Consider the following 14,249-nt stretch of genomic DNA (forward strand, 5'->3'; position numbering starts at 1 on the left):
GGTACTTTAGCGGACTCACAGACCAATCGCATGCATTGTAAATATCACACGTGACGCTACTCAGCCAATCAGATCTGTGCACTACGATGAGCACTGAGGCTCGAGTAAGTGACACACACACACACAGGGGAGGGATGAGGTGAGAAACAGCAGTCGGAGAAGAAAGTGAGTCAGAGGGAAGTTATTTTACATGTCGTGCTCTAAAAAGAGAAAACTGATAATAAATGTTGAAATATGACTGAATTGTACTTTATTTGATGTGTCATTCAGTTGTTGACTGTATAAGATGTTGATAAACCTACTAGGCTACTTCAGTAAACAGTATATGGCACTGAATCATGTTGCAAGTTAGACATTATGATGTTCTGGACCTTTGCTTGAGGAAAGTTTCTCTAAGTGGACCTTACTGAATTTGAATTAAAGACCCCTGTCCTAGAGGACTTGTTCTGCTCAGATTACTAAATGTAAGAATTGTTTTCAACTGTATTAATTACTTTCCATTAGTGTTTCTAGCCTACATGACTGTTTTAGAGCTACTGTGGTTGGCTATGACTGCATTCAGTCAGAGCAGACTTATAATTGAGATGGTAGTGTGAGTGGTGCTGGTGCGAGTGTATCAGATGCAGCCATGTTGCTGGGGTTTTTTTACACACGTCAGTGTCACTGCTAGGTTGAGAGTGGTCATACACAGCCAAAAGTGGCCCAGATGAAGGGCTATAGGAGGGCCAACATTAGTGTTACAGGGTTTATTAACCTAATAAAGCGTACAAAGTGTGTAAAAACTCTAGCAACAATGCTACTATGATGCACTCATACCTGAACCACATGCACTACTTAGGACAGTGTCACTGTGGTGGTCCTTTTCCATTGAAGGAAGGGGTGGGGGGCGTTGAGTAAATTGTGCAGCAACAGATGGGCTGCAGTCTGTTAAATGGCTAAGGAAGGTCAACGTGAGGTATACATTAACTAAGCAAAGGCACAGTTAAAAGAAAATCAGTCACATTTAATGATAAGAGAAACAACAAATAACACACGGTAATAACTACATCAGTGTCTACTATTAGTAGTTTATAAGTATGTGAGACTGTTACCAGGTATAAGATTTGACTAAATGTTGTTTTTTGTTATTATTTATTTAAAGCTGTAGAAAAGCACATGATGAAATATATGAACACGTGCAGGGTACCGGGTAAGAGGGAGTGTGTCCGTGTCTGGAAGAAGAGCCGCAGGTGCTACAGAACAGAACCTTGACCGGTTTAAAATACTACATAAAAAACAGAACAACTGCTCTGAGAAGACAAACCAGCTCAAGTTAACCAAAAAAAAGAACTACACTCGTCTTACCCTGTAGTGCCATTACAAGCATTTCTTAATTATTTTTTTCTTCAATATAAAGCTTCGCTTGGCTCAACTGTACTTCTTACAAGTATCCAATGTTAGAACAGTGGTAAATCTGAAAAGGTTTTTTTTGGGGTACGTTACAACACTGTGCATGTAGCCCTCTGCCATGCTTTTGTTTTTATATCTTAAAGGGGAATTCCGCTGATTTTTCTGAATGCCTGCATTATTCAGTTGTTGAGATGAAGTCAATCAGTGAGTTTTGCTGTGAAATGGTTCATTTTACAGAAATTTTCTGACTCTGAAGTCTTTACAGTGGTGGTGATAGAAACCAGGGGTCACCATGACTACAACACAAATATAGACATTTTATTTACTATCCAGAACCACCAGTGAACCTACACGAGTCTTCTGAGTTTATATGGAATGTTGATGGTAAAATAGTGGAAAATCTGGATTAATAAGTTTTCTTCAACAAGAACTGTTGTGTCTTAGTGTCCTGCATGGACCACTGTGTGGTAGATTTAAAAAAACATTTTTAGGCCAAAACCTTCTAAAACTATAATAAAATGGACATTTCAGACATCAGGCAGCATATTCATAACTATTTCATGTACTAACTCTGTGATGGCACTCACATCACTGTGAACGACTCTTACTCAGCAGGTTTTTCTAGAATGCTGCCTTTCATGCCAAACCACTGACTTTAATTACACCTTAAAAGGAATTTCATTATGGAGAATTGGTGGAATTCCTCTTGAAAAATTTAAAATGGGTAATTTTGTCAGCGTATCTTCAAATTAATGTCTGCGGCACAAATATAGCCATTTTATTTACAATCCAAAACGACCAGTAAACCTACACGTCTTGAGTTTTGTATGGAATGTTGATGATGATGATCTTAAATTGTAAAACAGTGTTTCAGACATTACGCTTTGTATTTCTAACATTTCGTGTAACAGTTTTTTATCTAGGGGAATTTTGGTGTTAAATGCTTTAGAAATCTGGTTTCTGTCATCACAACTGTGAATAAGTTCAGTGTCTGTGTGTATCTTTAGAACGGCACATTCAACATTTAATCCACTCTGAATGACTCAGTCTTAATGTGGAATTCCACAGATGTGTTTTTAGGTTTTCCACATTGTTCAATTGTTAAGCTAAACAAACTTTATGACTCAGATTTCTTTACAGTGGTGGTGATGGGAACCAGGGGTTCATGACTACAACACACAAATAGACATTTATTTACTCTGCTAAACGAGTTTTTATATGGAATGTTGGTGATAAAGTAGTGGAGAATCTGAAATCATTTTCTTTCAGTACCTTTCAGCACAGAGTCTGAAGACATTACACTTTAGACCAAACAACTGTTAAGCGGTGATTGCTTAGAGACTGTAAGCTTTTAGTTTAGTTTAGTTTTTTAATCCTAAACTCATGTGATGTTTGTTTTCTACAGTTTGTATGCAAATTTAAAACGTTTATCTCAGATGTTTTAAACTAAAGGAATTTAAAGTATACTGTACACTACGCTAATGACATTTCAATGTGTTAAATGTTACTTGTAATAAGCATTTGTGTTTAGTGCTCATAGTTTAAAGAAAATAAATGTTTTTAACTGCACATCAGCTTTTTCTTCCTCTCCTGTCATTCAGTGTGTTACATTAGAAGAGTCTTAGCAGATTTTGCCCACTGTGGATTTTGCAGTGATATTTTAAAAAGGAATTTTAGAGCCTAATATTGATTGGTTGAACACACTAAGCACAAAGTGAAAAGGTTACAGATTTTGCATAGTTTCTGCTACAATTTGATTCACAATGAGAATGATTTCCATTTCCACACCTTTTACATACTTTTTTATTTGGAGAACAGAATCTCTGCAGATTATTATACCATCATGCGAGACACTGTGGTGTACGGATTAGTCCAGTGCATCAAGAATCACAGCAAACACATTTTAAAATCAAAATAATCCAGTGACTTCTTTAGGGAGAACAGTATAAGGGGTTTGGTGTATTTGGTTCCTAATTTTAAATAGAATGTCCTATAAGTTCACTTTTCTCAGAATTTGTGTGTGTGTGCGTAATGTTGTCCCCAGAGTGGACCTAAAAAATGCTCCCAAAGGTGAGGTAATTTTTCAGACATGTATAAAAAAGGATTTAACAAAAATCTGAACTGATTTGGACAAAAACCTGTAACTCTAATCACAACCTATTTTCTCTCTGAACCTAAAGGAAAGTGCTGTTCCCAAAGTTGGGGTGTTTTACCACACGTTCCCAAAGGTTTCCTAAGCGAGTGTGTGTGTGTGTGTGTGTGTGTGTGTGTGTGTGTGTGTGTACTTACATTTCTTCAGTCCTGGTTTGATTCTGTTCTCACCTCCATGTTCCAGTCTAAACACACACACACACACACACACACACACACACACACACACACATTAATATATTCATTCAAATGTTATCATTATCTCTGCTCTCTCTCTCTCTCTCTCTCTCTCTCTCTCTCTCTCTCTCTGTCTCTCTCTCTGTTTTACATTTGTCCAGTGTAAAATCACATCTATACTCAGACACACTTAAATACACTGATGTGTGATTAAGGTTGTGTGTCAGTCTGTTCTCTGTGTGTAACAGCTGTAAACACATTTATCTGATAGTTTAACACATCCTGGTGTCTCTCCTAAACACATCAGTATCAGATCTTCAGTTTGAATCATTTCCTCTTCTAATGGTGGATCTCAGTTTAAACTGAACTGTAATAATCTTCTCTGAGGTCTTTATTTTTACTGCATGAGGAGAGAAAGTGGTGTCTGTTTCTGTTCTGAGCTGCTCTGATTACAGAGTCGTTCTTCTCTGGGCCTCCAGTGTTTCTTATGGAGCCTTTTCTACATTATGATCTCTGAGTCTGTACATTTTAAAGTGTTTCTTTCTTTAGGATGTTTATTTTAATCAGATAATCTGATTAAATCTGTGTGTTTCTCTGTTCAGGAATCTTTAACATTCTAATTTACTAACTCAGGAAATTTCATTGATCCAGTTATTGATTTATTGTTTTTGGTGGGTTTTGTGGATCATTCTGAGTTGTGTTGGTAAGAGAGTGAACTGGGCTGTGATTGAAGGTGATGCTTATCTTTGAGGTCTGGGGGTCTGTGGGGGTCTGTTTATCTTTGAGGGGTCTTTGGGGGTCTAAGGGAGTCTGTTTCTGGGTGTGTGTAGTTGCTGAGAAACACTGTGTGGTGGTCTGACTCTGGCTGTGATCAGTGAGAGTGGGATTGTAAAGCTCTTTGTAGTAGTGGGGGGGGTCGACCGATGTGCTTTTTCAGGGCTGATACCGATTATTAGTAATCAGGGACACCAATAACCGATATTTGGAGCTGATATTCATTTACCATAAATTTGATGATTGTAGTGTGAAAATGTACAAGAATGAAACTCACAACTTACAGTAAATGAATATTTGAACATTATAAAAATAAATCATCACAATACACTCTCTAAACACCACACACTCTACACACATTCCACACACTTCACACCCAACACACACTTTACACACCACCCACCCTACATACATCACACACTCCAAACACACCTCACACTCCACACAGTTATTACACACACACCTAGCAACCAACTGGGAAACCACAGTAAATGGCTAGAGACACGTTACCAACCACCAAGTATACCATAGTAACCATTTGTTAGCACCCAGCAACAAAAAGGAAATACATTTTACTAGTTTCATTTCGTTGTTGTGATGACAAACAGTAGCTGGAGGTGTTAAATGCATCAGATGTAAATGTGCTGCATGAGTCGATGGAAACAGCCCATTTAGCCCAAACAGAGTGGTGGAATTTTTGGAAGTCGTGACCTGCAGCTGTTTGTACTTTTAACCCGTGAAAATAGAAATGAAAATGACTAGAATTGTCTAGAACCTATGTAATAAATGTAAAATGATAAGTTATGATTCTATAAATAATTCACTGCTTTCTGGAGGCTTGTTGGTGTAGTTGGTCCACTGAAGCTCCATTATTGGCACAAATATTCTGAACACATTCAAACTACAGAAGCAGTGTGGATTTGTGTCCCATATGGTGTCTTTTTATAAATTATCGGTCCCCATATTTCACTGCCATATAAAAGTATGGATTTAAATACACAAATAAACATTTAAGCTGAATTTGAATTGGTGGGCTGAGTGTGTTCACTGATCTTTTAATATTCCTTTCTTGCTTTTTCCACCGATGCATTCATAGTCCTGCTAAAGTTACCAAATGCATTGATTAATATCTCTATGTAATTATATTCCATAGTGTGCTGTAAAGAGGTCCCACCAAATGTAAAGTGTGTGTATGATTTGTGTGATCTGGCTTTTTCTATTGAAAAATCTTTTGGTTTGATTGATGATGTATAATGCTCAATTTTGACCAAATCATCTGAGGGAATTTTATTTAGTTAACAATTTATTGAAGCCTATATTACAAATCATATTCATGTCAAGTAAAGTCCGACTTAACGCCAGGTATAATTATATTTACTGTTACTTTATCTTTCACCAAAAAACAAACAAAAATAAACAAGTAAGTAATTTGCTCAATATTAGAATGAAACATTAAAATGAAATCATTAAGTGGCCATTAAATGAAACCTATTATGCTCATTTTCAGTGTTCAGAGTTTTATTTTTGGGCTCTACTAGAACAGATTTACAGCTTCAATGTTCCAAAAACACATTATTTTTCTCATCCTGTTCATCTCTATTCACCCTCCGTCTGAAACACTCTGTTAGAGCTCCTGTGTCTTTAAGCCCCGCCTCCTGATGAGCCCAGTGAGCTCTGATTGGTCAGCTCGCCCACTCTGTTCTGACTGATCAACTGCCAAAGCAGTTCCGCCCCTACATGTTCCACCCCTGCCTAGAACACTTAGAGCAGAGAGAGGCCACAGCAGCAGACAGGATGAAGCACTTCAGCTGCATTCATACAGAATCCTTCACTCAGGGCTGTGAGGAGGTGTTGGAGCGTAAACATGAAACAATCACAACATAAAGCTTATTTATCTGATTCACTGCCTTGTTCTCACTAACGCCACTCTCTCTCTTCATTCAGTCTCTAGCTCGCTCAGCCACCACTGCTCTCGCTCTCGCTTTCTCAGACAATTCTGAATGGTGTGTTTAAACAGTACCCAACAAATCCTGTTCATTCTGCCTTTAGGGAGCTGAATAACGCCTCACTGTTAGATTTTTATAGGTAAAGTATTACACTTAACCCTTACTAAGCGGAGACACAACACCATCCACCCAACCACCAACCCCCACTTACAAAAGCATGTGTGCCTGATGGCACTAAAAAATAATTCAGTTGGCTATTGTAAAATTATCTGTGACTGGCTGCACTGTTCAGAGTGGATTCAGGGCAGGCAGTGAGATTTGGGCACAATGATAAGAAGAATGGCTCTGAAGTCCGACTGGGCTCCCTTCATTCTAACCAAAGAGCCGCTGAAAAGAACCGGATCATTGGTGACCGTAACATCACTAGCAGACAGACTCTTCTCTCCTGAGCAGCTGTAACTCCACTGTGGCTGTTTCTCCAACAGCATCAGTTCTGCTGTATCAGTTTGATCCAGAGTCGATCCTGAAAGTCAGGTCAGCGTCTCCACACGGTTACACTGAACACACTCCTCTGTGAGGGCGAGCAAAGCAGTGAGGACTGTTTTATGAGATGACGTCACCTTGTAACAGAGAAAAGGGCTGGAATTCCAACAAGGCGTTTCAGGCGGCTGAGAAAAGTGGTTTCTGTGGGACAGAGTTTCTCCCTCTGATGTGAACTTTGTAGATTGTTTACATGAACAAAAAGCATAAAATGTCTTTAACTTAAGTATCATGTTCACATTTAGTGACGGCTTTTCCAAAAGGGACACCATGAGAATTGATCTTAAGTCTAAGCCAAATTTACTTATATAACGCTTTTTACAACAGGTGTTGTCACAAAGCAGCTTTACAGAAAAAAATCTGTGCCCAAGCCCCCATGAGCGTCGCCAACGGCGACAGTGGCAAGGAAAAACTCCCTAATAGCACGAGGAAGAAACCTTGAGAGGAATCAAGACTCAAAAGAGGAACCCATCCTCCTCTGGTCGACTGATAGCAAACAGCATCAGTATAAAATATTAGAATACAAAACGGGAAAAACAGGCGGAGCAAAGGTTAATTAAGTAACATTGGGTAAACACTCATCGCCAGGTCTGACTAACACATGCCACATATACATACACAGGTGAGTACTGAGACTAAAAGCATCAGGTGTGGGGGACACTTGTCACTTATTAGATTTTTCTAGGTAAAGTATTACACTTAACCCTTACTAAGCGGAGACACAACACCGCCCCCCCCCCCCCCCCACCGCCTTACAAAAGCAGGTGTGCCTGATGGCACTAAAAGAAATTTCAGTTGGCTATTGTAAAATGATTTAATCTGGAGTTTAGGTTACTTCCCTGAAATCTGGAATCATACCCTAATATCACTAATATCATCTTTAAAAATGGAGATAAATTCGACCCTAATAATTACCGAGGCTCCCGTATGAACAGTAATCTGGGGAAGTTCATATGTAATATCTTAAATTCTAGATTTTTCATTTTCCTTACTGAGCACAAAGTCTACAGTAGAAGTCAATTTGGATTCTGACCAAATTACCACTGATCATATTTACACCCTGCACACCCTACTGATAAATATGCTGTCTAAAATAAACTCTTTTACTTTACAAAGCCTTTTGATTCCATTTGGCATTAAGTTTTATTTTATTTTTTTTATTTTTTTATTTTTATTTATTTGAAAGTGGTGTAGGGAGTAAAACATACAACCTAATGTACACAAGAAACAGGTGCAGAATAAACATTTGCAATAAACAAACGAATTCCATCTCTCAGGAGTGCGGAGTGAGACAGGGCTGTTGTTTAAGCCCAACACTATTTAATAATTATATTATTCAACTGGTGAAAATATTAGAACGATCTACAGCCCCTGGTCTCACTCAGCAGAACCTGGACCTGCTGGAGCAGTACTGACAGACCTGGGCCCTGACAGTAAACCTGAAAAAGATAAATGTAAAAGTATTTCAAAAAGTCCCAGATGTATTAATACATATTAATATTAATATATAAATGTTCTGCACTGGACCTGTCCAGGGTGTATTCTGCCTTCTGCCCAGTGACAGCTGGGATAGGCTCCAGCACCCCACCGTGACCCAGAAGGATAAATGGTTTAGATGATAGATGGATGGATGTTCTGCACTGTTCTTAAACTCCTTACTAAGGCTTTGGCAATACAAGTGTTAATATTTGTCATGCCAATAAAGCAACACTGAATTGAACTGAGAGAGAGAGGGCAGTCATGTTTCACTGCAGCTCTTAAAACTTTTACAAATAGAATAGTTTTACAATTAGATAAACCAAAGTAAACCAAAAAAAGTACTCAAAAAATACCCTACTTACAAGAAAGAAAAAGAGAACAACGTATTTTGTGGGAAAAAGGCTTAAATGTTTAATTTTTTGACGATTTGCTCCAGAGCTGTGTGTGTAATGGCTGAGGCAGCTGCAGGAAAACTCCACCTCCTCACTATAAACTACCCAAAAGAACTGAAAACTGCACAGGCAAAGAAAAGATACAAACATAAACTACTGAAAGAAAACCCAGAATGTCTCCTGGCAGATTCCAGTCAAACAGGACAAAAAATTACAGTCACAGTATAGACTCAGTGAACGCAGACTGGCCGTACCCACTTGCCGCTATAAGAAATCACAGCACAGACTTATTGAATGCAGCCTGGCCGTACAGACTGGCAAAGAATCTGCCAGCAGTGCAACAGCAAAACAAAAGACAGGAAATTGAAGAGAGGGAGAAGAGAAAGAACATTTAAACTTGTTGGAATAAATAACAAAAAAACAGCTACTGGGACACTGGAGAGAGGAAAAAAGGGATCAAAAGAAAGGAAGGAAAAACAGGGATCAAAGCAGTAAACAGAGAAGGAGCGCAGTCAGCCACAGCTGAATACTGTCCTAAAGATCTGAATTAATCCTGTGATGTTATAACAAAGTTATGAGAGACACTCATTTTGCTCCTCTCTTGTGAATAGTACAGTAGATTATTTAATAACAGATTTAGACCCTTTCTCACTCAGTGTTTCACTATTAAACCACTGACCCCTCTGTCTGATTAAAGCCAAACAGTCAAATTATGCCAAACTGTCACATTATATCGCAATATGTTTTCCTATGTTTCATATCAGTATTTTTAGAACACTGACCGAACTGTATTTCATTACAAAGACAGCATAATTTGCTCTGATTAACTGGGTTCAATGGAGTACAGTGTGACATACTGAATAAAAATCACTGTATTGATAGTTTTTGATAGTATTGTTTTAAATGAGGCCCACTTGTTCTCACTGGTTCTTTCTTGTCTGTTCCAACTTATCAAACCTCAGAAAACTGAGGCTGACTAATGAAAAACATTAGTAGTAGTGATATTAGACAGTGAACAGACATGAGAGGCCTGCAGCTGATTGATGGACATTTCCTGTGCTGTTATTTTAGCCAGTGTATTCTGTCTCTGTGTGGAAAAAAAAATTAAAACTAAACATAAATAAGGTGATTGACATTCCTCTGTAGACTCCACATTTCAAACATGATTCAGAGAGTTTTATTCCCCTGTACAGTAAAGATCTGTAAAATCAAGAGCACTATAATTCACACACATTGGAACTGATGGAGATTTTGAATAAATATTCCCTTAATCAGTGATCAAATAGATTAGATGTTGTAATCAATAACCAAATAGGAAGTATTGGCTAACAGAGAATATTAAAGGTAGAATATGAATGTTAGAGCAGGCTGGTAAAAACCTGTTGAAGCCAGTTTTGAGGAGTGAGCTCATCATGCGATGGCCAAATTGATGGACGAAGAGATGCACCTATTAGAGAATGAGCTAATATCAAAATTGGAGAAGTAAGGCAGGGGGAAATCAAACTACCCCAGATAAATGGTATAAACTGTTGTTTGGAACACTGTATTTGCACAGTTGGGGTCTCTCGAGACCCTGTGCCACCTGATGCTGAAATAAAGAAGAGGCCTTTTTCTCCCTTCCACAAGAACTCAGCAGCTGAAGTCTTTTATTCTACTTTCTTTTATTTTTGGTTGAATATTCTTTCTGTTTTTGTTTATTTTATTTTTGTTTATTTTTGTAAGTGATTAAGACCATAATTAGAACAAAACCACAGCACAGAATAGTTTAGATTTTAAAAACCATCATATGTCGGGGCTTTGGGCACGGAAGAAAACAGCTCTTGGTCCTGACATAAATTGGCGGCCGTGTACGGGGATCGAGTGACGAACCTGACAGATCGTTATCAGCACCTGACTGCTAGGACTGCCACCGTGGGCCACCACGTGACTCTGTGACAAAGTCTGTCCACAGCGCTCGAGAGAAAAAGGAAAGCAGACTCCTGTTATAAAAGTTCTGCTATATATGTGTGAACAGGCTTTGCTTACTGGGTTATGTGGTCGCTTATATTAAATGAAAATACTTTAAAGACAGATCTGTAACTGTGTTGAAGAGATAATAGAGTGATAAGGGTAGTGAGCCGTATGAGAAGGGAGGAAAATGTAAAAGAAAAAAGAAAAAATGATAAAAAGGAGTAACAGTTAGAAAAGACAAAGTGGACAAATGAAGTAGTTTTATGTTGTGAAGATGATGTAGTGATTGGAGTGAGACGCCGGTTGACAAAAAACAGTGTATGAAGAAAAAGCGCGCCAGAGAAATAAAGAGATTGAGAAAAAGGAATAAAAAGATAAAGAGAGAGAGAAAACCATGCTATAGAGAGAAAAAGCGCTAAGAGATAAATGTTAAAGGTTCGTCTGTGTGTTTTGTCTGAAAGTGTGGCCGTACAAAAAGTTGTAATTAGAAAAACTTCTGAAGATACGATGCAGTGGTGTGTGAAAACTAGGAGACAGGCTCCTTCTCTACATAAGTGTAGATGTGTGTATTACAACACTGAGAAGATCTGTTAGAGAGGACCAGGTAAGTTTAATACCAGCCGCACTTGTGCGTGAGGATGTGCCAGTGCTGTCATTCAAAGCTATAAAAAATTGCTGTAGGGGAAGAAAAGGAAACTGTGAACTACTAAATGATTGAAATACAGAACTTAAAAATACAGATGAAACTTAAAAGTAGGTCAAATATAAGCAACTGACAGTAACAGCTCTATCAGTGATGAGTGTAAATATAAACAGTGATAAGGAATTTAATAAACGAAAATGGAAGTTAATTGAGATATGGACCTGATTTAATTTACATAAATAAAGCGTGGCTGACGAAGTATATAAAAAAACTCTCGGTTCCTCCATAGAGAGTAGAGTGATTGTATTAAAATATTGTCCACAGTGATTTTATGGATAATCAACTTGTAATGGAGACACAAGGTGTTCAAACTCAATTTTGGCTTGAAAAAACTTACAAAGATGCAGAAAGCAGAGAGAGTTGGTAATCATCAGTGTTGATTAGTGAAAAATGATGGCAGCTGACCCAAATGGCTTAATCAGGATGAAGTTTAGAGGCTGAAATTAAATTTAAGCGGTGCAGAGAGCTTGAGATACACCTTACTGTCAAAAAAAGGGAGGTCCAAAGGAAGGAAGAATTGTGGGAGAGAGAAAAGGCAGCTACTTTAGGATGGTACGCTCCTCTACGCTAGATTAAATTACGAGAAACTGACCCCCTGCATAAGAGTTTATGGCCTAACTCAACGCCAGTGCAACATGTATTTAGAAGTTCAAGAGATGAGCTGTTTAAAGGAGATTACTTTAAAGATTTCCCTTTGGAAAAAAAAGACTGATGTGTGTGAAGCACGGTTGATCAAGAATTCGACTCTAAGATAGTGATTGACGTAAAAGTAAAACAAAAAAAAATGAAAAAGGAGGATTTTTTGGAAAATAAGGGAAATTATCAATGTATGAGTATTAACCTGTGAAAAGTTGCAGCAGAGAGAGAGAGAGAGAGAGAGAGAGAGAGAGAGAGAGAAGCAAGGAAGGGGGGCTCTTAGCAGTGGACTGTGTGATCACACACACACAAGCACTTCAAGGACAGCAATCAATCTAGTACAGTTGGAGCACCGCACACACACACACACACACACACACACACACACACACACACACACACAGACCGCTCCCAGTCTGCACAGAGAGGCTACAATGCAGATCATTTTACCAATTAAAGGAAAGTAGATATATTATGGGAAACACACCAACCAAGTTATAACAAAAGTAACGCCTTTCAGTTTGTTAGCTAAAGGTATTGTATCAAGGCTTAGAAGCATCATCCACATATGAGAGAGCAACATCCATAACAATGTGATACACATGTTATTAACATCTTATTCTTTTGTGTTGACTAATGCTAGACAAACAGGATATGACATAATTCTTTCATCCCTGATTTGACAATACAGAGATGCTCCAGAGTGAATCCAGCAGAGAGGTTAGCTACGCCTGAAGAAGGTGCACCACATGATTGTGAACAGTTAACCACAACCTTCTTAAAACCTGGAGAAGATTTATATAGTGAACCACTATCGAATAGTGAGCTAATTTTGTTTGTGGATGGATCATGTTTAGATTTGCATATGGCATAAAATTAGTTCTGACAATGGCCAACACTTTGTTAATAAAGTTATTGCAGCAATCACACAGACATTACGCATCAAGCACAGATGGATGTGTTTATCATCCACAATCACAGGGTATGGTTGAACGCCAAAATGGTGTTCTTAAGGCCAAACTTGCTAAGCTATGTGAGGCGAGTGGACAGAAAATTAATTGGCTAAATGCTCTACCATTGGCACTAATGAGTATGTGCATGTCAACTAATCATAATACGCATCTGACTCCACATGAGAAGCTTACTGGACAGCCAATGCCAGTAACTTACTTTAGCGCACCTACTGGAGGTCCCCGGCTCGAACAATTGCAAGATGAATTGCACGATTATGTTACATGTTTGACAAAAATTCATAGGGAGATTTTTTGTGACGTTAAAGGTGCTACTGAAGGGCGAAGATCAGAGATTAGAAAGGAGGAACTGAAAAAAGTGCTTCCAGGCGATTATGTCTATGTACATGAAGGTCCTTTCAAGGTGGTCCTTGCTACTCCAACTGCAGTTAAAGTGGAAGGCCGAAAAGTGTGGATTCATTTGAATCATTGCTCAGCTGCTTCAATAGCACTCAGACCCCCAGAACCAGTCCAGCCAGAGGGACAGGACAGCCAAGACGACTCCGCAGGGGAAGGACCAAGTGGACTCTCAAGACCAAGGACCAGAGCAGCAGCCCGGAAGGAATTGAGGCCACCTGCCAGAGAGGACAGTGACGGCTCAGACTCTGAACCAGCAGACTTTGCCCCACCCTCAGAACCAGAACCGGATTCACCAGACACAGACTGAGGTAGGATTCAGGAAAGGAGGGTGTGCAGGAGCCCAGTTCAAAGAACTGTAATCCACTATATCTCACCATTAACAATGCTACTGCACTGATGAATGGGACGTTTGGCCTAGGAGCGGATATCTCAGGCAGAGACCCAACAGGTAGATTTAAAATTGTAGTGCTTAAGCCAAACACCACTACTTCACCTACAGTTGTTCCAGAAATCAAGACTCTTTCCTTTAGAGACTCTGATGAAGTGATAGCAGACTGGATTTAGAGACACAAATAAATGGACTGATTGGATACATTACACTGCACTCACCCTAGGTGCAAAAAATTGTTATGCATGTTCCACAGCTAAGCCATTGCTGACATCATCACCATTTCCAGCACTGATAGATGACTATAACCGTACACTTTGTTTGTTGACTACTCTCTAGTACAGTACTTCCAAA

The 14,249-nt window shown here is 38.8% G+C and overlaps 1 protein-coding gene across 7 annotated transcripts in view; it reads right to left on the bottom strand.

Annotated features, from left to right (window-relative positions):
• Positions 1-262: 262 nt before the first annotated feature.
• LOC118801297 (NACHT, LRR and PYD domains-containing protein 12-like) overlaps positions 263-14,249 on the bottom strand; it is a 75,161-nt gene continuing 61,174 nt past the window's right edge. For all 7 annotated transcript variants that reach the window (XM_036561544.1, XM_036561546.1, XM_036561545.1 and 4 more), the window contains one exon: positions 263-3,725. In XM_036561544.1, coding sequence (XP_036417437.1) covers positions 3,623-3,725 — 103 coding nt within the window. In that variant the 3' untranslated portion in view covers positions 263-3,622. The remainder of the gene's footprint in view (positions 3,726-14,249) is intronic.

This window comes from Colossoma macropomum, unplaced genomic scaffold (genome assembly GCF_904425465.1).
Source record: "Colossoma macropomum unplaced genomic scaffold, Colossoma_macropomum, whole genome shotgun sequence".
NCBI classification, from domain to species: Eukaryota; Metazoa; Chordata; class Actinopteri; order Characiformes; family Serrasalmidae; genus Colossoma; species Colossoma macropomum.